This window comes from Paroedura picta, chromosome 8 (assembly GCF_049243985.1).
Source record: "Paroedura picta isolate Pp20150507F chromosome 8, Ppicta_v3.0, whole genome shotgun sequence".
Taxonomy (NCBI): Eukaryota; Metazoa; Chordata; class Lepidosauria; order Squamata; family Gekkonidae; genus Paroedura; species Paroedura picta.
In genome coordinates this window covers 21214558-21239659 of record NC_135376.1, presented here as the reverse complement: position 1 = coordinate 21239659, position 25102 = coordinate 21214558, and the positions used below count along the sequence as shown (strand labels likewise).

The window sequence follows — 25102 nt, the reverse complement described above, 5'->3', positions numbered from 1 at the left end:
CTGCTCAGCACTAATTGGAACATGCAGCTCCTCTTGTAAGGCACAGAGGAGAAGGAAAACATGACAACAACAGAGCCTGCAGTCTGATTCTGGGAGGCGCAATGGATGATCTGTCAATACAAGCCAAACCACGGGGTATTGCTTAGTGCTTGCTGGCTCGTTAGAGTAGCCTCTGGTAAATCATAAAATATGTTTTGCATCATGTAATCCAGTTAAGCCTGCAACACAGCCTGTATTTCCTTTTAAGCAGTGGAGGTTTCCATCAGACTCTGGAAGATATTTCGTCTCTCTTTCCCCCCAACTACCTTCCAAAGCAGCCCTTTTCAGTATCTGAACGGATATCTGTCTCCTGGGGGGCAGTGATAATTCCAGCAGATGTCCAGCTATCACCCAGAGGCTGGAAATCCTAGGAACCTTACCCAGCACAACTCATTGATAGTTCTTTAAATAATAGTTATTATTATCATTGTACATTTGGTAGCAGGCCTAACTAGCTAAACCAGTGATTCTCAACCTGGGGGTCTGGACCACTTTGGGGGTCAAATGATCCTTTCACAGGGGTCGTGGCAGGGGGCGCCATCCACACAACATGGGGTAGATCGAGATTGTGTTCGTTTATTTGGAGCAGCAGAAGAGAGCGAGATCATCATGGTGGGATAAGAGGCAGAACTGAATTGAGAAACCCTGGGAAGAAACCAATTTATATACAATCATGAACCATTGGTCAGTTTCAGTTTAATTTCTGTAGAATCATAGAATCATACAGTTGGAAGGGGCCATACAGGTCATCTAGTCCAACCCCCTGCTCAACGCAGGATCAGCCCTAAGCATCCTAAAACATCCAAGAAAAGTGTGTATCCAACCTTTGCTTGAAGACTGCCAGTGAGGGGGAGCTCACCACCTCCTTAGGCAGCCTATTCCACTGCTGAAATACTCTGACTGTGAAAATTTTTTTCCTGATATCTAGCCTATATCGTTGTACTTGAAGTTTAAACCCATTACTGCGTGTCCTCTCCTCTGCAGCCAACAGAAACAGCATCCTGCCCTCCTCCAAGTGACAACCTTTCAAATACTTAAAGAGGGCTATCATGTCCCCTCTCAACCTCCTTTTCTCCAGGCTGAACATTCCCAAGTCCCTCAAACTATCTTCATAGGGCTTGGTCCCTTGGCCCCAGATCATCTTCGTTGCTCTCCTCTGTACCCTTTGTGAAAGAACACTTGCTTAGATTTATGGTTGGGGGTCACTACAACATGAGGAACTGTACTAAAGGGTCATGGTATTGGGAAGGTTAAGAACCACTGAGCTAAACAAAGTTAGAAACCAAGTGTTTCATACCTTGGAGTAGTGGTTAACGGTGGTGGCCTCTAATCTGGAGAACTGGGTTTGATTCCCCACTCCTCCTCCAAAAGCTGCCTGCTGGGTGATGTTGGGCCAGCTCTCTTAGCCTCACTTGCTCCACAAGGGTGTCTGTTGTGGGGAGAGGAAGGGAAGGTGATTGCAAGTCACTTTCAGACTCCCTTGGGTAGCGAAAACTGGGGTATAAAAAGCCAACTCTTCTTCTTAACAACAAGAAAGCATGCAAAATGATATGTGTCTAATAAATGATTAGGCTGAGGAAGAGAAGACTATGAGGAGGGACAATATTCATACATTTCAAAATATCAGGAGAATGTTTCCTGTCCTTTTGGCATTTTGCAGATGAGATGCTCTTTCTTTCTTTCTTCCTTCCTTTCTTCCTTGACTGCTGTGCAGCAGAGAAGCGCTTTACATCAATCCCCTGGGAACTCACCTGCTCTTTCACAGGCTGCCGAATGGTAAACATGCGAGAGCCTTCATAAAAGCCTCCGGTCTTTTTTTCAAAACAGCAGTGATTAAAATGGCCCACACGAAGTTGTGGCTGCTCCTAGTATTATTGGCGTGCTCTCTGCAGGGCTTAGTTGCTGAAGAAGAAGAGCAAAAGCCCGAAGGCGAAGAAGAATGCAGGTTGCTCGGGAAATTTGATTTGCGGGGCTACGTGGAAGCGCAAAACGCTGATCATGTTATCGGAGGGATGTTCCCAATGCACTTCAGGACTATCCTAGAAGAAGACCCCACGAGTACGCCGCCCATGTCGCCACAGTGTGAGGGGTAAGATACCTTTCCTCCGAGATCAGCACTGCTGGGGACGTAATTGTGGCGAGCATAGATGGGTGGGTGGGTGCACATTATTTAAAAAAATGATGTTGTTACAGCAAACTGGGCAAAGAATGTCTTCTCAGGGTGGCAGCCTGTAAGAGAACTTAAAGCAGGACAAGACGAGCATCCTTTGCATGTGTGGAGTAGAGAGTGTTCTTATCTCCTATCAAACTGCGTTGGGATGTTTTAGAAGCTCTCTAAACCCTGCAAACAGATCCAACAACGGGAGAGGTGTGTTCACTATTCGCAGTGATCTCTCTTTTTCACTTCTCTTTATTTTTCTAGAGCATTTTGTCCTTTTAGAACTGCTGAGGAGTTTTCAGGTAGACCAAGTGTTCAGTGTGTGCACCACTGGCTGTCCTTATTTACCAAAGACAGTCTCAGTTTCCTGACGTTAGTCTCTGCAAAATCGCTCTGTTTCCTTCCAGTTCTTGTCTTCGGCTAACATTTTAATAGTGGGAAAGGTAAGAGCTGTCATTGGGGGTCGAACGACCCTTTCACAGGAGTTGTGGCAGGGTGAGCAGCTTGGTGTGGGGGGTGCTGCTGCTCCTGAAGGCACCCACCAATTTATATGCAATCTATATGAAATCTATATACAATTGTGAACAATGGATCTCCACGCCATTGGTCAGTTCTGGTTTAATTTCTGTGAAAGAGCACTTGCATAATGTTATGGTTGGGAGTCACCACAACATGAGGAACTGTGTTAAAGGGAGGTTGAGAGCCACTGGTTTAGAAGAAGAGTTGGCTTTTGTATCAGTGAAAGAGATGCTTTTGCACAGTAAATAAACATAACATAAGGCAAACGGGGTTAGAAGACTACATAGAGTTGACAACCTCCAGGTGGTGGCGGGAGATCTCTAGGATTACAAGTGACTTCCAGGAGACAGAGATCAGTTTCCCAGAGAAACTGGCTGTTTTGGAAGGTACAGTGTCTAAGGCTGGCTTTTTCGTTTATTTAATTTTTTACCATTGAGCAACATTTTTCAGGCCTTGAGAAACCCCAGAAGGGGCACAATGGTGCAGAATATGGTCATGCCACCCAATAAATGTTTAACATATTTTAGAAATATATAAAAATTAATTAACTCCCACCAGTTCAGAAAACCCTTCCAGGCCTGTCAAGAAACTTCAGAGTTTCACAAAACCCTGGTTGGGAAACCCTGGCATCATATTCTGCTGAAGTTCCGCCCCTTTCCAAAACCTGCCCTTCCTGTGCTTCATCCTCCAAATCTCTGGGAATTTCATAGCCCTACAACAATGGCTTATTATGCATGCGCAGCTAACTTTCAGTTTTCACTGAAGTTGAGTTGGTAGGCTTTTACTTCAAATGATGTGTATACACATTGCACCCTTTCTGATTTTTCTCTTAGGAATCATGAAGTATATATTCTGCATAACAGTAGAAAATCCAGACATATATTACTGTGCCATAATTTCTGTTTTTCTGTTTGGCATGACTGGTCTTTCCTTATTGGTCAGTTTTTTGAAATAGGAGATTCTTCTAACAGCATTTACTCTTGGGTAGCCATCTTAACAGAACATTAGTGGTTTTCCCCTCTTAATCGCTGTATAAGTTCCACTATTGCTTACTTTTTCCATTGTGTACATTTTAGTTCTTGATTTTACAAGCAGGATAAATCTAGTAATATGCATTTATCGCTAAACATAGCTGGCTGGGGGAAAATTATTGCCAGGGAAAGGCTGATGTGGTACAGAAGTAGTGGTTTATACAAAACAGGCTAGCAAGCCTGTTTCCACACAAAATGTGGTATTATTCCTCCAGCCCGTGACCCCACAAAAAAAAATTCACCATGAAACTCACAAAACATATTTTGAGTCTGACTACAAGTGCTGTCTTGTTTGTTCCCCACGAAAAATAGAATCTTGTCACTTTAAAAACATCTCTTTATAATCGCTTACAAACTGGATTGAAAAGCTGCCTGAACTCACCATTCCTACAGACCAGGGAAATATCTAACCAAAATGAGAAACACGTGTACTAGATGGGAGATACACATCCAAATCGCCAGATGTCCCAGTCCTACTGTACATGGTGTTAATTGGAGTGCACCTGGAGTTCGGTTCTGGAAGCCTCACTCCAGAAAAGAATGGTCAGGGGTAGGACTGCCAGCCCCCAGGCTGTGGCTGGAGATCTCCCATTATTACAACTGATGAGGTGAGGTCTAGGGCATCATGCCTGATTGAAATCTCTTCCCTCCCTAAACCCCACCCTCCTCAGGGTCCACCCCTATAATCTCTAGATATTTCCCAACCTGGAGCTGGCAACCCTCTCAGGGGCCTAGAGGCCAAGCCCCATGAGGAAAGTCTGAGGAATTTGAAGGAATGTTCAGTCTGGAGAGGAGGAAAAGAGGGGGGAATGAGTGTTCTCTTTAAGCAAATGAAAGGCTGCTGTTTACGGAGGGCAGGGAGCAGAGGCTAGGACTCCCAATAATGGGTTTAAACTGTGGGTCGAAAGGTACCAGCCGAGTTACCTAAAATCCAGATTGCCTGCATTTGCCACAAAAAGTTCTGAATCCCCCTCCCCAGTCTGTATATTGCTCCCCGTGGGCCATCTGGTCCCAGTCCAGAATCCCTGCTTTAAGGGTAGCTTCCAGGGCTGCCAGCATCCAGTGGGGTCTGGAGTTCTTTGAGCATCACAGCTGATCTCCAGACTGCAGAGGTCAGTTCCCCTGCAGAAATGTTGCCCTCCCTTACAGGCTCCAACTAGCAAAATCTTCGGGAGTATTCCAACCCAGAATGGGCAACCCAAGCAGCTTCTAGCCATCCTTTGGACCCTCCAAGCCAACATTTCACCTAAGGATTGTAACAGGGAGCTGGGGCCTAAATGTTTTCCACTCTCTGACACAGGTGAGTTAGAACTCCATGCATATAGAAAATTACCCTTGCAAGGGAAAGATGCAGGCATCTTTCATATTGCCTTAAAAATCCACTTGCATTACCCAGTTTTAGAAGGCTTTTCTTGTGTCAGGCAACTTTGCAAATGCCACAGTCTTGTATCTCTCCCGCTTCTTCCCTGTTCCTAATAAAACAGTTTTTTCCTGCACGTTTCCCCCCCAAAGCAAAATGTTGTGTGCTCTCAGGATGGTAGTAAACAGCATTGCATTTGAGGCTTTCTCTCAAGCAAGCCCTTGAGAGGTACATACCTCAGCTATAGTAGCCTACTTCTAATGCTTCTCTCATTCTTTCCAGCCATAATAACTATATGGCATCTAGGACAGGGGTAGTCAACCTGTGGTCCTCCAGATGTTCATGGGCTACAATTCCCATGAGCCCCTGCAAGCAAACGCCGGCAGGAGCTCATCGGAATTGTAGTCCATGAATATCTGGAGGACCACAGGTTGACTATCCCTGGTATAAGATATTCAGCAGATACTTAGAAATGTGACTTTCACCATTCCCTGGCTCTGCATGACCAGCCAATATGTCAAAACTCCCTGAGCTACACAATTGGTTGCCTTAAGTCTGGGACTATGATCTGTGCTTGTTACCCCATGGAATATAAAACAAAACAAAGCTATCCCAGTATATTTTGTTGAACTTCAGTGATGGCCATTCTGATCTTGACTCAACTAAGGATTAATTCAGAGTCCCTACAAACTTTGGGTAGTCAGCAATGGCTGTGATTATTACATGCCAGCAGGCAACCTGTCTCCTTGTTAACTGATATAGCCTCTGCTCCCCGAAACCTGGTGAATCCAAAGCTCAGGTAGAGGCTGGGGGGGGAGAGGTTGAGACATATATTGGGGACCTTCTTGTGGATTATCCATCTGTTTTTTTATTGGGGGGGGAGACTGTAATGCCAGGATGGGCATTACATAACCTATTGCAGATAAAAGTTTGAGTCCAATGGCATCTTTAAGACCAACCAAGCTTTGTTCACAGCTGCCTACTTGAATCTATAGCAGATGGAAGCTGAACTTGTGCAAGAGGCCACCTAGTAACTTTCATAACAGATGCAAGATTCGCTGGTGCCTTGCAAATCATAGATCAGTGGCTGTGCTAACCTAGTTCCCAGCAGTGCCTGGAAAATATGGCTGATTTGGAGGGTGGATTCTGTTGCTTTATACTATTCTGAGGACCCCCTCCCTTCTTCAGACTCCACCTGCAAATCTCTAGGTATCTCCCAACCTGGAGTACGCAGCCACACTACTCAGGGATACTTGAGAAGACCATCTGGTTTCATCTTGTGCTCCCTCAATGATACCTCCTTCCTATAGAATCGTAGAATCATAGAGTTGGAAGGAACCTCCTGGGTCATTTAGTCCAACACCCTGCACCATGCAGGACACCTTCAGCCCTGTCGCTGACACTGTAACCTACCATTCACATGTAGCCAGCTGAGTGACCTTGGGCTAGTCACAGTCCTGATAGTGTTCATCTGACTGAGCAGTCCTGTCAGACTGCTCTCTCTCAGCCCCACCTACCTCACAGGGCGTCTTCTGTGGGGAGAGGAAGGGAAGGCAATTATACGCCGCGTTGAGACTCTTTTGGGCAGTGAAAAGCAGGGTATAAAAACCAACTCTTCTTCCTCTTCTTCTATCTGTATGTTTAGCTTTGTTTCTATTTGATTTTTATATTTTTATATTTTGCAAATGGATGTACCCAATGAAGTTCAGTGTTTTACAAAAAAAACAACCCTGTTACAGTATGAACAATCATCTGTGAGAAATCAAGAACAGAAGATAGAAACAGAGAAATATTTAAATGAAGCTTAGTTTAGCCAGCTTGCATCCTTGTGAAAAAACAGATTGTAGTTGTACCAACATTTCTTGATTAGTCATTGCTATCTAGATAGTTAATAGTACTTCCTGTTGTATGCTGCTGATTTAATATTACCCACTCTAATGTTTGAGAAAGAAAAAATAATACATGAGCAATTTCTATGCTACTTGCAACTAGTTATTAAATATTTGAATTGGTTTTAAGATGTACAAGTGAGAACCCACAAGGTTGTGGGGGGGGGGGCATCTCATTCCCATTTCTCTCACTGTTTCCTTTTTCCTTCCCTGAAAGTCGCCACAATCTCCTCCATTTTTCTGCTTTTTTAATCCTTCCCATGCCACAGCTAACCGACCTTTATCTGCCTCCCTCATGTCTTACACCCTACCTCCCAAAGCAGCCATTTTCTCTAGGGCAGTGGTCCCCAACCATTTTATCACCGGGGACCGGTCAACACTTGATAATTTTACTGAGGCCCGGGGGGGGTAGTCTTTTGCCAAGGGACGTCGCCATTGCCCGAGCCCCTGCTCCACTTGCTTTCCTATTGACGCCCCTGACTTCCCGTCACCTGCGCAGTGCCACACCAAGGGGGAGCCCCAGCCAGCGGCAGAGTGACAGGGCAGCCCCCGAGAATACTGTGGATGCCTAGTAACAGCCACTGAGGGCTTATATTTCTTAATGCTATAGGGGTTCTTTATATAATTTGGGTTTTTTTACCCCCCAAGTCATTCTTTGATTTCAGATTTTTCTGCACATTTGGAGCATTTTTCAATTTTGTTGAAGGATCTGTCTTGACTGTTCACTGCTCCAGTCATCAGATTTAAGTATCCTCACATTTAAGAGTTGTTTTTTATACCCCACTTTTCACTGCCTGAGGGAGTCTCAAAACCACTTACCACTGCCTTCCCTTCCACTTCCCACAACAGGCATCCTGTGAGGTCAGTGAGGCTGAGAGAGCTTGACAGGAGTGCTTTGTGAGAACAACTCTAACAGGGCTGTGACTAGCTCAAGGTCACCCTGATGGCTGCATGTGGAGGAGTGGGGAAATCAAACCCAGCTTGCCAGATTAGAAGTCACCACTCTTCACCACTACGCCATGCTGGCTTGGCTATTAGCATATTGATTTTTAGTATGCTGTTTTAATTGTTTGCCACTTTGTAGGCCCTGATTGAGCAGAAATGCAAGATATAAATGATGTGAATAAGTATATATAATACCAAAGATGCCTAGTGTGAAGAAAACTGTAATAGGACTATTGGTTCTTTTCAGACATTACAACCACACATACTGGTTGTATGGGCATACACCAGGGGTAGTCAAACTGCGGTCCTCCAGATGTCCATGGACTACAATTCCCAGGAGCTCCTGGGAATTGTAGTCCATGGACATCTGGAGGGCCGCAGTTTGACTACCCCTGGCATACACGCTGCTCCTGATCCATATGGTTGCCATTTTGTACGAATAGAGCAACCTGCAGACCTCTATTCCCACAAAGTGATCAAATATCAGGAACATAACAGGTAGTCCACATTCCCCTTGTGCATTCCTGGTACGTGTACATTCCTGCATGTGCATTCCTGGTTGTAAAAACTGGAAAGGCAACTGAGGCAATGAGAAAGAATGCAAAAAATGTGACATATTTATCTACTAATTTTAATTCAGCATGCATTGTAACGGCGCCTTTGTGGTAATCAAACGTCACTCCTGAACCTTTTCCCCAATTCCTTGAGACCTTAACCATGTTCGCTTATTGCAGTGCATGTACAGAACTGCATCTTTGGAAGGTGGACTACTGGGTATTATTCCTAGCTGAAGTCCCTCCCTGCACCAAACCCCACCTGCCTTAGATTTCAACTCCGAAATCTTCAGGGATTCCTAACCTGAGCTGGTGACCACACTTCCCCTGTTTTTGGTTAGGACTGCCAACTCTGGATTGGGAAATTCATAGAATCACAAAATCACAGAGTAGGAAGGGGCCACACAGGCCATCTAGTCCAACCCCCTCAAGGCAGGATTAGCCCTAAGCATCCTAAAGCATCCAAGAAAAGTGTGTATCCAACCTTTGCTTGAAGACTGCCAGTGAGGGGGAGCTCACCACCTCCTTAGGCAGCCTATTCCACTGCTGAACTACTCTGACTGTGAAAAACTTTTTCCTGATATCTAGCCTATATCATTGTATTTGTAGTTTAAACCCATTACTGCGTGTCCTCTCCTCTGCAGCCAACAGAAACAGCATCCTGCCCTCCTCCAAATGACAACCTTTCAAACCCTCTCAACCTCCTTTTCTCCAGGCTGAACATTCCCAAGTCCCTCAACCTATCTTCATAGGGCTTGGTCCCTTGGCCCCAGATCATCCAGGAGATTTGGGGGCAGAATCTAGGGAGTGTGGAGTTTGGGAGAGGGACCAAGCTCAGCAGGGATGTAGCGCAACTATGTCCACCCAATGTGCTGTTTTCTCCAGGGGAACCAACCTCTGTTGTCTAGAGCAGGGGTAGTCAACCTGTAGTCATCCAGATGTTCATGGACTACAATTCCATGAGCCCCTCATGGAATTGTAGTCCATGGGCATCTGGAGGACCACAGGTTGTGACTACCCCTGTTCTAGAGAACAGCTGGGATTCCAGGACCCACCTGGAGGGTGGCAAGCCTCCTTTGGCAGATGTGTTAAATTTCCCACTTGGGCCAGGGCCTGAGAAGCTCTGAGAACTGGCAACACACAAAGAATTCACTGTAGCTTAAGTCATAATAAAGCTTCTGGCATCAACGACGGTAAAAGAAATCTCAGCCGTCTCCCTGAGCATCCCCAGATTAATCCTGCATACATTCCCAATGCAAAACAGAATAAAAAATTATGTTTTTAGTCTTTCAAGTGCCTGTTGTGTAAACTGAGAGAACACTAGATTTACTTTTGCTTCCTCCAGGGATTCCTCTGGCTGCTGAAGCAGTAGGTAGAGGATATTTAAACAGTATATTGCAATTACCACCTCAGAGAGAGAGAGAGAGATGTCTGTGTTGCTCGGCTGCAACATGGTGAATAATTCATGGAGCACTGTTGATGTGTGTGATTTCGGTTCTTTTTTTTTTCCCCTGGCAGATGAACTGTCTCAAATGTGTTTATTATTCAAATGGATTCCGTTTGAATGGGGCTTGGAAATTGCATATGAGAATTTCCTTACATGTCTTCCTATGTTCTGAACTCTAGTAAAGAGACTAGTGGCACCTTAAAGACAGCATTCATTCATTCATTCATTCATTCATTCATTCATTCATTCATTCATTCATTCATTCATTCATTCATTCATTCATTCATTTATATTCATTATATCATGGCAGGGGAGCAACTTTCACATCTGAAGAAGTGAGCAGCGATGCATGAAGGCTCCTATGCTGCCATGTTTGGCTAGTTTTTAAGGGGCTACTGGACTCTAGCTCTTTTTTACTGCTCCCCAGCTGGATCTGTTTTGGAACAGAAGATATGCACATTCATTTCAAAGCACATGGCTCATATGTTCTTTCGCCCAGTCAGTCGAGGGTTACAGAAAGCTATCACAGGCCAGTAGGTTCCCTGCACATGCTCCTTAACCTAAGCTGAACATCAGATTCAATTAAAAAGATGTTCTAAGACTTAGCTGGTTCCCAGGGAAACACGGGTCCCAAATGCTGGCAGGGGCTCATGGGAATTGTAGTCCATGGGCATCTGGAGGACCACAGGTTGTGACTACCCCTGTTCTAGAGAACAGCTGGGATTCCAGGACCCACCTGGAGGGTGGCAAGCCTCCTTTGGCAGATGTGTTAAATTTCCCACCTTGGCCAGGGCCTGAGAAGCTCAGAACTGGCAACCCCTGTCCTACGGTACTGCGGGGGAATGCTGGTCAATGACCACTAGTCATTGACTAGCATTCCCCACAGTACCCTAGAGAGCCTATGGCCTATTGATACTAAAATATTTAAATAGTGATATAAGGAAAGGCGATAGGATTTTGCCACCTTTGATACAACAAACTGTTTTTGGAGGATTCAACCACTGACAAAGTCAATGAAAACGGAATTTATCTAGAAGCCGTTATGGTTGTTCCTTCTAGTATATAAAAGAATTGTAAAAGAAATTGAATTGAAAGTCATTGTATACATTATTACAAACATATTGCCTTGGAAAGGTTCCCTGTTTTCTTCTGTTGATTTTTCATTGTGAACCATTATTTTTTTGTACTGTAATTTCATTGGGTTAGCTTGAAGGCAACCACTGCTTGCATCTCTGGACACCACTCAGTTTGAGCTATATCCTACAGTCTGCAGCGCCAACCCAGCCAGGTTCTTATGGCTCCTCCAGCAAATTTCCATGTCCCTCTCTAGTAAGGTTGCCAGGTGTCTGGTATTGACCCACACAGCATGATATTTTCACTGACTATTTGGGAAGGAAACTGAAAACATAATGGACATTTGAACATCTGCTATTTTTTCAGCATTTTCCCCAGACTGGCAATAAAAATGCTAGTCTGTTCAGCTCAGCTGGCAACCTTACCAAGAGTTGCCATTTGGGCTTGGAAGAGGCATTGCCAAGGCAGTCCAAGTGTGAAGCATCAGCCATGGATGCTGCACTCCGGGGTTGGGAGCTCCTGCCAGGCCAAGCAGAGCATTTTGCACTATTTGCCCTGGAAGGAGAGGGGAGTGTTGGTGTGTCCAATATTAAAAAAAAAAAACCAGAAGTCTTTCTCCCTATATTGCCAGGCCAATATTACTAGATTCCCTGAATGAAAGTTTCAGAAGATGGGATGGCTACTGTCATCTGAGGAGACTCCACCTTCTCTCCCCGTCTCCCTCATAGCTTCCTCTCTGTGTTAAAGGAAGTAACAAAAGAGTCTGTCTGTCTATGTGTTTTGCTGCCTCACTAAAATTAATTCCGCACTTAGATTGCCACTACTGCCCATGAAATTCGAGGCAATTTGGAGGTAGTGCCTGTGGAGGGGGGGATTTAGGGAGGTTTTCCACCCAGGACCTATGGTGTACCATACAGTTTGCCCTCTGAAACAGCTGTTTTCTCCATGGTAACTGGTCTAAGTAGCTTGGAAATCAACTGTGATTCTGGGAGAAGGTGAGTTCTCACCTGGAGGTTGGCAGCTCTAACCAATAGTATTTGTTGAGCAGGAAATATCTGACTGGAGAAGAGCAGCATAAGGATGCTAGAGGCAGAAACATGATCATATGGAATAGGAGAGAATATTCTCCTTTGGAGAAGATATTTTAACAGGGTCTAAGGAATCTTGTCTTTATGAAGGGAAGCACTAGGTGACCCTTCCATTGGAACAATGAATGGGACACAACACTGTAGTGTGCTAATGATCCTTCCTGAAATGTGTGTTTGGGCATTGTGATAGCAGTCTTTTAGCAGTGGCTAGACAGATCTTTATCTGGGATGCTTTCGGTTGGTCCTGCAAAGAGCAGGAGGTTGGACTAGATGGCCTGTATGGCCCCTTCCAACTCTTGGATTCTATGAATGATGGAATATTGGTTTGACCTAGCAGGATTATCTTAAACGTATCCAATCTGTATTTGGTACTTAGTGAAGCTATGGTGTAAACGCTTGCCACATTCTATTCACCCATAGCCCTGTCTCTAGTGTTCAGGAGTACACTCTTATTATGTGAGCTACACCACATGGAAATATAGCACCGGAGAATATTAACTTGAACGAGACCTGAAAGAATTCCGGGATATTGCCATCAAATAATTCCAAAAATGTTTTTGTCCCCTGTTGAAGTCAGATTGTGCTTCTCCAATTTCAGTGATGACATGACTTTACAGCTGCAATGATACACAAATTTACATGGGAGTAAGCTTGCTGAATTCAGTGGGATCTGACTCACAGAACTGGGTAGAACATTTCCCACTTCTTAAATCAACATCCAGGTTCTTTTAATCATTCCATTGCTGTCAGATGTCAAATATTCAACACCATTGCATGCCAGCTACAAAATATTGTCAGTGGGATATCTTCATGATGAGCCGCAGGCCTCATTTGTATGGAAACTGGCTGCCAGCAGAGCATCTAAATTCCTGCTCTCTCATGCTTTAGCCATCGCAGGATTTCGATTGTGTTGATTCAGAACACAGAAGATTTGCATGTCACCCACAAGTGCTATTGATCTCTCTGCTGCTTCGAGTGGCACACTGGGAGAGGGAACTGGGGATCCTATGTCAACAACTCAGTCCTTTACTTTTACCCACAGACTTCAATTAGAGCTGTTTGAGTTAAAGCTGTTCTTTCAGAGCAGTTTGGTCAGAGCTCTCTCAGTCCCACCTACCTCACAGGGTGTCCGTTGTACGGAGAGGAATGGAAGGTGATTGTAAGCAACTTGAGACTTCTTTGGGCAGTGAAAGTGGGGTATAAAAAAACCCTCTCCTCCTCCTTCAATGGCTCATCTCCTAGAAGAAGAAGAGTTGGTTCTTATATACCGCTTTTCTCTACCCGAAGGAGGCTCAGAGAGGCTTACAATCACTTTCCCTTTCCTCTCCCCACAACAGACACCCTGTGAGGGAGGTGAGGCTGAGAGAGCCCTGATATTACTGCTTGGTCAGAACAGCTTTATCAGCGCTGTGGAGAGCCCAAGGTCACCCAGCTGGCTGCATGAGGGGGAGCGTGGAATCAAAGCCAGCTCACCAGATTAGAAGTCCGCACTCCTAACCACTACACCAAGCTGGCTCCTACACCATGCTCCTATCATAAATTTTTCTGACTGTGAAAACAGTCTATGCATCCCCGTGGAGAGCAGGTGAAAGCTGAGACTTGCTGGGTAAAGTCTGAGCAATGAGCTTTCTGGGAGGGCTTAGGCAAGTCACTCTCATCTCCATGCCCTCATCTGCAATGGAGGGGGGGGGGCTAGCCAGTTTTGCAGGGCTACAGGGCAAGTTATTTAGCACAGCAATCGCCATCTTTGCAAAAGTTGGAGAATGTTCCCCCATGATCCAAAGGAAACGGCAAAAACGTGGACAGCTCGGTTCACACATCCGTGTCTACGCACATGAATGCATGCCTAAGGGACACTTTGGGCACCTGCTGTGCCTGGTTATGGTGTGCTCACCTGTATGAATGACAAATGTGGGGAAATACGCAACGTTGTGGCAAACAGTTCTGAATGCAATCCCGCTCTTTTGCTTCTGCAGATTTAATTTTCGAGGTTACCGTTGGGTCAAAGCCATGATACTTGCCATACAGCATATTAACCAAAATCCTGACATCCTACCAAACATTACTCTGGGCTACCAGATCTATGACACGTGCTATACAATGTCCAAAACTGTTGAGAATTCTCTGGCTTTCCTTACTGGGCAGAATGAAACGACCCCTGTCTTCCGATGCAGTAGTGGGGCTCCTCTCGCCGCAGTCGTTGGAGCCGGCGGATCCACCCTCTCCATTGCCTCCTCGAGGATCCTTGGACTTTACTATTTCCCTCAGGTATTGTCAACCTCATCACGTTCGGCCTGTCCAAGATCAAACAAGGTGCCAGGAGTGCTTTAAAAACAACCGTCAGCGAATCTGCCTGCGGAAGGAGCGGACAGTAATTCCCTGCTTTCCTTGAAGGAATTCCATGACAGTTTAGTATAAATTAGACATGAGCTTGCAGTGTAAATATCCCTGTGCTATTGCAGCTTTTAGCTGAGTAGATGCTACAGATAAGTTAGAACATTTCCTGTGTCTGGTCTGCAGCCTAAAGCTGATGTATATGCTGATTATCTAGGAAATTATTTTTACAAATTAATTGGGTATTTTAGACTCTTGTGGCGCAGAGTGGTAAGGCAGCAGACATGCAGTCTGAAAGCTCTGCCCATGAGGCTGGGAGTTCGATCCCAGCAGCCAGCTCAAGGTTGACTTAGCCTTCCGAAGTCAGTAAAATGAGTACCCAACTTGCTGGGGGGTAAACTGGTAATGACTGGGGAAGGCACTGGCAAACCACCCCATATTGAGTCTGACATGAAAATGCTAGAGGGCGTCACCCCAAGGGTCAGACATGACCCAGTGCTTGCACAAGGGATACCTTTACCTTTAGACTCTCAAATGGAAGGCCAAAGAAATGTGACACATTCTTGTGGCTGCAAAATTACGTATACCAAATCGCTGCAGTCATCTCCTTGAGTCCGGATTGTAAATAGTGATGCAAATAAATAGCTATGCCAATACTTGAGCAACTGAACAGCTGGGTGACCTTGGGCCAGTCACAATTTCTCTCAGAGCTCTCTCAGCTCCACTTACCTCACAGAGTGTCTGCTGTGGGAAAAGGAAGGGAAGGTGACTGTATGCCACTATGAGACTCCTTCAGGTAGTAAAAAGCAGGGTGCAAAAATGCAGCTTTTCTTCTTCTTGTGCATATTCAAAGTTAAGGTTGCCAGTCCTGTGCTGGCAAATGTCAGAAGATGTTAGAGGTGCTACCTAGAAGGGTGGAATTTGTGGGGAGTGTGAAATTGCATCATCTGTGCTGCTCTAGAAATTCCCCCAACCCCTATGGCCTCTACATAAATATTAAATGACCTGGTCTTTACCATAAGATTGAGGAAATTAGAGTGACACAGAGGATGTGATGTCACTTCTGGGTGGAGGGGCAATGGACATGATGTCAGTTCCAGTTGATGCTCTAGGACATTCCCCTTCCCTTTCTCTATAGTCTATATGGCCATTCTCCTCCTCCATGTTTTCTCCTCCTCAAATGATCAGGGTCAAGGAACAGAGGATACCAGTGGGAGATTGCCCTCTGTTCCTGGGCAAATGATAAGCCTTTGCAAAGTATGCATGCGTAGATCCATCCCCATGATTGGAAAGCTACTTTTCAAACATTCCAAACAGAATATGCTCCCATAGAGTCTGAATACATGCAGATGCCATTAAAAGCTCAGGTAAAAAGATATGTGATTTATCTTTCCAGTTATTTTGATCAGTTTCTGATCCCGGGTCTGTTTTATGGCAACTTTTTTTGGTGCCTATGTCTATGTCCCTGAGTTTTTTTGTAATAGCTTATTGTTTTATATTAATGATTTGTTATTTTAATTGCTCAAGCAGAACTCTGCTTGAGCAACGCAGAAATCTCCTAAATAAATACATATTAAATAAACTGTGCATAGACCAAGGTGGGGCTGGTATATATCTTCCCACTCCCCCTCTATGTGTGTGGAAGGCTATCTACATAAGTTATTTGAACAGTGCTCCTATGATGCCTTTGGAGTTCCTCAGAAGTGACCATAATCTAGCTGTTGTCTGGATCTGAACAGAACCCACTCAATTTCTCTACATGGAGCTTCATCTTCTAACATGGGCCACACTCTCCAATCACACCATATACAAACATTTTATGAGTCACAAAAATGTGTCACAGGTAGAACATGTTATGATGCTAGACTTGGTGCCCAGGCCAGTTGCTACCACATCCTGGTCTAATGATGCCAGGATCCCCTAGAATTACAGCTCCAAACCACTGAGGTCCATGGCCTCCGCAGACTCCATCCCCAGTAACATGCACTCCTCCATCTTCCAGGCTTGTGTCCTAGGCCTGGAAGCATTTCAAGCCATGCTAGGTCTGGTAGAACAAGTGATTGCCTGGAGATAGGAACATCGACATCTGGGCAGACAATTCAGTCTCCTTTTCCTCTACTCTGCAGCCTCAAGTTCAGCACTAGAGCACTTCCTGGACCGAGTCTTAGCCACTCTGAGCTATCCATTCCTCTCCACCCTGCTTTCCTCCAACACAGCTATCCATGTGTTGGGTTACTTCCATCTCCACCACCGTCTCCACTGCCTTTGTCCTTTGGCAGCAAAGGATCTACCGAAATAAAGAATTCGCTGGGTAGCAATACAGCTTCAATCCATTTGTGTTTCTGCTTGTTTGCTTTAGGTGGGCTATGCCTCGTCTTCCTTACTTCTCTCTGACAAGTATCAATTCCCTACTTATCTTCGCACCATCCCAAGCGACAACGTGCAGTCTCAGGGGATGGCGCTCTTAGTTAAGCATTTTGGTTGGAAATGGGTAGGAACCATCGCTGCGGATGATGACTATGGCAAGTATGGCGTGAAAGCATTTAAAGAGAAGATTGACAAGAGCGGCAAAGCTGGAGAGATCTGCATTGCTTTCTCCGAGACCATTCCCAAAATCTACTCCAGGACAAAAATAGAAGGCGTAGTCAAGACCGTCAAAGAAACCAATGCCACGGTCATTGTCGTCTACTCATCGGATATTGACTTCCACCCTTTAGTGGAAGAGCTTATTATTAGCAACATCAGCAGCAAAACTTGGATAGCAAGTGAGGCTTGGGTGACATCATCCTTAATTGCGAGGCCAGAATACTTTCCTCTCCTTGGTGGGGCCATCGGCTTTGGAGTCCGGAGAGGGTACATTCCTGGGTTCAAAGAATTTCTTCTGGACGTTCACCCGGGCAGAGATCCTGATGATGATCTGGCCATTGAATTTTGGCAGTCTGCATTCAACTGCACTTGGCCTAATGCCAGCATACCATATAACACAGACAACAGGAAAAACGTCACCGGCCATGAGAACAGAGTTAATTTTACTTCCGATCATTTCTGCACCGGGGAGGAGAAACTTGAAGAACTTAACAATACCTACCTAGATGTGGCAGAACTTAGGATAACTTATAATGTTTATAAAGCTGTCTATGCCGTTGCTTATGGTCTTCATCAGTTAGACATGTGCGATCCTGTGAATGGACCATTTACCGGTACAGAAAGCAAGTGTGCCTATATCGATGAATTTGAACCCTGGCAGGTAAGTACTTATCTATTCCATGAGGTGGCTAGGTCAAAACAATAAGACAAAAGCCCAGCAGCACCTTAAGGACTAACAACATTAATTTTTGCATGAGTTTTCATGAGTCATAGCCCGTTTCTGCAGATAGACACATGAAAGGGAACACATCCTCGGCGACCTTATGGAAGTTCAGTGGGGAGCCAAGCCTTGGTGTCAATCACATAATATATCTTTCAAGTATAAATCTCAGTGTAACAGAGTAAGGGAGCAATAGTCGTGGAAAGGTTAGGTGTGAGCATAAATCAACAGAATTAGCTGTCACATAGGCTGCATGATGAGGAATGTCAGAGGTTCAAACAGAAAACCTAATAGTTTAAGTGAAAATTAACTGATACTGGTACCAGGTTATAGTATGAAGAACATACAATTAAAATCTCTAAAAGGTGGGTGTAGTACAGCTATCTGAGGTGGTAGTGACTAAGAAAACCCAAGTCTCTGTTTAAGCCAGGATGACATGTAGAGCTTAATTTTTTTAAGTTCTAATTCATAACTTTCACATTATATATCCCTTTTTAATGTTTTTATAGAACACTGGTTTGAGCCCCCTCCTCAAAATACTGTTAGCCACAAGGGGGGAAAGGCTCCATCATATCTCCCTTGCTCAGCTTTGTGGCCCTGATCCAGTTCTTCTCCCTTTCCCCAGTTGCTTTTAAGTGCTGAAGAAAGTGATGAGAGTTTATGACTTATCTAAGACATGTAGCTTGTTCCAAAGTTACGATGATCATAATAGACTTACATGCAAAGTAAACCTTTCAAACACATATACATGCTTTGCTCTTTTTTTAAAAAGAATGCCTCCCCTGATTATTGCTCTAATCCTGGTCATATGTAAACAAGAAAATAATCAGAACAAATACTCATCAAGTATACTCTACTGAATGTTCACTTTGAATATATCCGAGAGTTCTTTGGAGTGTTTGAAGATTATCCCCTTTCATGTAACTAGAGCTGCTCAGGGGAGGCAGTGGAGAAATTTGCCCTGAGCAAAAAAGGACACCCCCCACTTCAGGTCCTGGGTCTACCCGGAGTCCCTGCCATACTCCTGCCAGATTACTCAGCACAATTCTTAGTATTTTGTTTAAAGTTTTCCGGTAAGTGAACATCCAGTTTTTGCAGAGAACAGCAGCTGGGCTCCCAGTCTCACATTTGACCCCCAGGTCTCATCAGCCCTGTGGAGAGGCCTGCCATGGAACCACACCTTCCCTTGATCTGGAAAGACAGCTTGGTTGTTACAGAACGCTTCCAGTCCAAATTCTCATTGCTTGGCATAAAGTGTAAATTGCCTCAGCTGCTAAGGATAGCTGTTCCTCAGATATTTATATACTATTTCCCAAATGTGGCCCCTATCTGCAAATATCTAAATCTATGGATTGGGGCCACACAGAAAAAAAGCAGATATTTCTGCCAAACTGGAGGAGACGTTTAACTTTTTAAAAAGTGCTTTAAAAAAATCACATTTGGGAGGCATAATGTGCCCTCCGAGAAAAGCGTTGTCTGTGTCTATGCAGGCAAAGTGAAATTTTACCACCTCTTCAGCAGTTGTAGATGGAAACCTGGTGAGGCCCAGGACCATCAGTAGGCAGGAGCAAAGGTTGGCGATGTTGTGTCTGTGGACACAAAGAGGCTTCAAGCTTGGGAGCAGAGACTGGGATCCTAAACCTCTGTTAAGGGTTCACTGGTCCCAGGGTTTCAGCCAATCCCTGGACAGACTTTATGGACCAATCACGGGCCCCTGTTAACAGCTTCCTGTTCTTGGCAGGAAGCTCGAGAATGTATATAAGTTCAACTGTTCTGGTTATCAGTGTTCAGCGATTCTTGTCCCAGTCAAGCTGTTGGAAACTGAGTGTCTTGCTGAGCCCACAGATTTCATAGGGGAGCCGAAGTTCCTTAGAGTTATGCATAACCTCAGTCCCCAACATTTTGTAGTCGGTTCTGCCTCCTGTGGCAGCTATTTTTTGTCTGTTGCCGTCACTTTCTGTCAGAATCCCAAAGGGGTCTACAGGGTTGCAAAGGTTGAGGATTTCATCTCAGGAATTTTTATACTTCTATTAAAAACAATTGTGCTAGAGGTTCAACAACAGCAACAAATCCAACAAATTCAACTTTCTGTAACATATGTGAGTTTCCTTGCTGTGCCTTTTCCTAGCAGGCACTCTGACTTCTTTTGGTGACCCTATCTGATGAAGGCCTTCCTTGTGGTATTGTAGATTCTAGTTGTGGAGCTCCTTCTAGAGGTCAGGATTGTGTTGGTGACCTCTGTTGGATAACCCTCCTTTAACAGGGCCGCCCTTTCAGTTTCCACATGGTCAGCTGTAGCCAGGATGGATTGGGGTGTCAAATCGGTCCCTTTAGAAGAAGGTCTGGGATCTGAGGTAGTGATATATTTGGCTCCACCACTAGTTGTAGAATAGTGGAAAACCACGGCCTCTGCAGCCAGCAAGGAGCCACAAGAAGGACCAACACAGGACTTCAGAAAGATGTAATTCCTTGGAGTTCACCCTCCAAAGCAGCCATTTCTTCCAGGGGAACTGATTTCTGTAGCCTGGACTTGATGTAATCCCAGGGGACCTCCAGGTCCCAACTGGAGGCTTCAGATTAGAGCCCACTTCTCTTAATCACTACACCATGCTTACAAATTGTATAACGGTTTGCTGTTTTTGCCTCCCCTTTCATAGTTAATGTACTACATGAAGAATAAGATGCAGTTCAGAGTGCTTGATGAATTCGTCAACATCGATTCCAAAGGGGACGTCTACACCCCCTATGATATTCTGAACTGGCAGATGAATGGCACAAGTGAAATAGCCTTTGTGAATGTTGGCAAGTTTAACAGTACGTCGGAGGAAAGTTTTGAGTTCATGGTGTACAATGATTCTATTTTCTGGAACAATCCAGCATCTGCGGTAAGTGAATTCATTCTGTATACATATCCTGAGTGTCACTGGCAGTGCCCTCAAGACCATCTATTTCACTTTTATCCATATTGCTCACATCAGATATATGCTCACATATACATCTCGCATAAAATTTAGAGCGTTGTTGATAATGATTTGTACTCTGTTCAGTCTAGACTTTGCTGCCCTGGTTCTTGATTTCTATCAAAATGCTTTGTTCAGTTGATGTCACTAGTAAAATAATCTAAATCATGAGACACAGCACATTATAAACACATCCGGAGTAGACCCTTCCCACCAGCTCAGCTGTCTTTTCAGTCTTTTGCAGTCCCTTTAAACGCATCCTTCAGGGGTGGCCAAACTGTGGCTTGCCAGATGTCCATGGACTACAATTCCCATGAACCCTTGCCAGCACGTGCTGGTAGAGGCTTATGGGAATTGCAGTCCATGGACATCTAAAGGTAAAGGTAAAGGTATCCCCTGTGCAAGCACCGAATCATGTCTGACTCTTGGGGTGACGCTCTCTAGCGTTTTCATGGCAGACTCAATATGGGGTGGTTTGCCAGTGCCTTCCCCAGTCATTACCATTTACCCCCCAGCAAGCTGGGTACTCATTTTACCGACCTCGAAAGGATGGAAGGCTGAGTCGACCTTGAGCCGGCTGCTGGGATTGAACTCCCAGCCTCATGGGCAAAGCTTTCAGACGGCTGCCTTACCACTCTGCGCCACAAGAGGCTCATCCATGGACATCTGGGGAGCCACTATTTGGTTACCCTGAGGGACAAGAAAGCTTTAAAAAAACCCACCTGAGCTTTTATCTGCTGCTTTGCCAATCTTCCCAGTTATTCCCAAATATATCTGGGTTTCTTGGGGGAGAGATTTCCCCTCAAAAATCCCAGATACCTTTGGGATGTTAAAATATACCTTGAAAATACAGATACGTTTTTTTTTCTTCCAGGTGTATTTTCAGCTGGGGTAACTATGCCCTTATTTAGCAGCACTGCATCAAACGTTTGTTTATTCGTATGCTTGCTTGCTTGCTTGCTGATTGATTCCTTAAACATTCCTCAATCTGTTCCCATTACAGAATCCACGCTCCACGTGTAACGACAATTGCCAACCTGGTTTTCGAAAGGGGATCCAGCAAGGGAAGCCTTCCTGTTGTTATGACTGCATCAAATGTGCAGAAGGACAGTTCAGCAGCATAATAGGTAGGGATACCGTTAACTATTTCAGCAGATGACGAAATGAAAAAAGGGCAGAGTTTTTCCAAGGGCTCAGACGAGAGTTAACGAGGGTGAAGCCTTCGTTATCCGAATTTTGGACCTGATGGGACTAGAACAACCCATTCCACAATACGATTTGTATTCTTTTGCTTTTTCTTCTTCTGAGCCTTCAATTAAATAAAGCAGAAAGTTAAATCATCATTGGAACTGCAAGAGCAACTATCAGATGAGAAAGGGGAAAGAGAATGAGAAATACAGGGTAGCCAACTGGAAGGAAAGTGAATGGCAGAAGCTCAGCACTAGACAAGATGCTTTGGGCTGATCCTGCGTTGAGCAGGGGGTTGGACTAGATGGCCTGTATGGCCCCTTCCAACTCTATGATTCTGTGATTCTATGACAAGAGGAAATCTGAGGGGCATTTTTCACCTACTTTTTTGTACTTGCACGAACGTACCCCAATACCTCGTCAACCACAAAGGGTTCTTTGCACCACATTCCTCTTTAAGACACTTAAATGCTTGCTTAAAGATAAAAGCTGTATACAATTACTGCAGATCATCTCCAAAGATTACACCACACCCTATTCTGCTTTGGGATAATCAGGGCATGGCTTTCATGAGGTTCCCAAGCACGGCCAGGTGCTCTCAGAGGGTTATCCAATTCCTGCCTTGTAACTTCTGCACACCTGGGCAGAGTCTGCACTTACTTTTTTTATTCCATTGTCAATCCTGTTGAATTCAGATCGCTTTGAACTCGATTCTTCCTTTCCCCCCCCCCTCCCCATTGAAACAGGAAAGTGTTCTGCACATGGTTAGGGAGGCTCGGAAGGGGGGGGGGAGCCAAGCCTCTTTCTTTCTTTTCTTGAAGGGTGGGGGGGACAGGAGCCAGGCAGGGAGCCTCTTTCTTTTCATGGAGGGGTGGGGGAGAGGATCGAAAAAGGCAGAGGAGGGAGGAAAAATCCAGGACTGACAGAAGTTGAGAGAAGTTAGGGGCTTCTCCTTTAAGGCAAGCGTGTCACATGACCAGGTGTGGCCTATCAGAGGTTCTCTACCACGGAGCTTTCTTTTCCAAATGGATATTGAGGATTTTCAGCACTCTGAAATATGGCACAATAAAGGTAGAGTCACTCCGAATCAATCCTTCTTGCTGCAGAAGGAAAATTAAAATCGCCCCAAATCCAAACGGAAATCGCATTCTGTGTAGAGGGCAGGGACTGAATTGATCTGGGGCTGGAATAAAAGCTCCGTGCACTTTACACCCTGGTCTAAGGTTGTAGAACTGATGTGACTACTTAATTCCCAAACACCAGCAGCAAACCTTGTGATGATCGCATCCTCATTGAAGCTGCACACCAGTTTCTGGCTCTGCCCAAAGAATCTCTGACCAGTGCTTACTTTCTAGGAATGTTCCCTGATTGTCGAGTCCTTATTGGAGAGCTAGCTTAGTGTAGTGGTTATGTGAGACAGCATCTTATCTGTAGAGCTGGGGTTGATTCCCCACTTCTCCTCCACATGCAGCCAGCTGGGTGATCCTGGGCCAGCCACAGTTCTCTCAGGGTTCTCTCAGCTTCACCTACTTCACAGGGTGTCAGTTGTGAGGAGAGGAGGGTGAGCTGCTTTGAAACTCCTTTGGATAGTCAAAAGTGGGGTACAAAAAAACCCATCTCTTTTTCTTCTTTTCATTTCTTATCCCTGATGGGTGGACACTCTCTGAATTTACACCCGTCTGGGGACACTTTCCACTGCTGTGAAAACTCATCTGAAGCCAAATCTTAGGACATATTAAGCCCGGTGGCACTTAACTATTTTCTGTGATTGTTTCCTCTGCAGATGCAAGGGAGTGTACTGGGTGTCCGGAAGATTACTGGTCCAATGCTGACAGAAGTGGATGCGTACATAAAGAGGTGGAATTTATGGGTTATGATGATGCTTTAGGAATCACATTAATTGTACTAGCCGTATTTGGCGTTATGGTTGTCCTGGCAGTGACGGGGGTCTACATAAAGCACAGGAACACGGCTCTTGTGAAAGCCAACGATCGCGATCTGAGCTTCCTTATTCAGTTTTCTCTTGTCATAACCTTAATGACTTCCATCCTTTTCATTGGGAAGCCAGTAGACTGGTCCTGTCAATCCCGCCAAGTGTCTCTTGCTCTGGGCTTTTCCCTTTGTCTTTCCTGCGTCTTAGGAAAAACCGTGACACTTCTCTTGACTCACCTGGCCAAAAATTCAAAAGTCGCCGAGAAAGCTCGAATGCTCTTCCGGCCCATTTTCCAAAAAATCATCGTTCTCCTGTCTGTACTAACTGAAGTAGGCATTTGTACGGCCTACCTTATCCTGAACCCACCCCGTATGTTTAAAAACACCCAGTTCCAAAACATCAGGATCATTTTCGAATGCAATGAGGGCTCCATCATCTTCTTATGCGTCATGTTTGGGTTCGATGTGTTCTTAGCCATCCAGTGCTTTCTCACAGCCTTCATAGCGCGCAAGCTCCCCAACAACTTCAACGAAGCAAAGTTTGTCACCTTTGGGATGCTGGTCTTCTTCATTGTCTGGATCTCCTTCGTCCCAGCTTACCTAAGCACAAGAGGGAAGTTCAAAGTGGCTGTGGAGATATTTGCAATCTTGGCTTCCAGCTTTGGCTTGCTAGGGTGTATCTTTGTGCCAAAATGCTACATCATTTTATTGAAACCTCTAAGGAACACAGAAGAGATAGTGCATGGAAAAGCTGCCACCAACGACAAGAGCGCGCCACCAACCTCTGCATCATGCACCAGTGAAGTTAACAACACTACCGTCTCCACCGTTCTGGAGGATTAGACCCTCCGTAGCTCTTGCCTGTTGCAAATTCCTCTAGCTCCCTTGTCCCTTTTCTTCCTCTGCATTGAGAGAAAACAGATACCTGGTTCCTATGGAAGCTGCGTCTTCTGCATCTTGCAGAACAGCACAGATACAGCAGACCTTAATTGCTTGCTGACACAATCACGCACGGTACTCCCCAAGGAGCTTTTTGTGTTCATAGTCATTTATATCAATTCCAAATGTAATAGGCCAGCAGTTAAAAACATTTTCTTTCAAAAAAAAAAGTAACCATCTCAACCTGTGTCAACTAATAGCATGAGAGTGCCTGTAATATTTTACAATAAATTAAATTCCTTACAGTTTCGTGTGGTGTTTCTGTCAATTTGGGGCTTCCGTGGAAATGTATCTTTTCAGCTGATGTTCTCTTGCCAATTGCTTGCCAAGTTCCCATT

General features: G+C 44.9%; 1 protein-coding gene across 1 annotated transcript; it reads left to right on the top strand.

Moving 5' to 3' along the window:
* Positions 1 to 1877: 1877 nt before the first annotated feature.
* Positions 1878 to 24966, top strand: LOC143842589 (vomeronasal type-2 receptor 1-like). The gene is made up of 6 exons (XM_077347829.1): positions 1878 to 2128; positions 14081 to 14372; positions 16798 to 17685; positions 20403 to 20630; positions 21709 to 21832; positions 23677 to 24966. Exons 1-6 carry the CDS (start codon positions 1878 to 1880, stop codon positions 24666 to 24668), a joined length of 2775 nt encoding a protein of 924 aa, XP_077203944.1. The 3' UTR covers positions 24669 to 24966.
* The last annotated feature ends 136 nt before the right edge of the window (positions 24967 to 25102 follow it).

Coding starts and splice junctions, on each gene's coding strand:
- LOC143842589 (XM_077347829.1), top strand. CDS start 1,878: ATGGCCCACACGAAGTTGTGGCTGCTCCTAGTATTATTGGCGTGCTCT. Junction 14,373..16,797: donor GACTTTACTATTTCCCTCAG/GTATTGTCAACC, acceptor TGTTTGCTTTAG/GTGGGCTATGCCTCGTCTTC. Junction 17,686..20,402: donor ATGAATTTGAACCCTGGCAG/GTAAGTACTTAT, acceptor CCCCTTTCATAG/TTAATGTACTACATGAAGAA.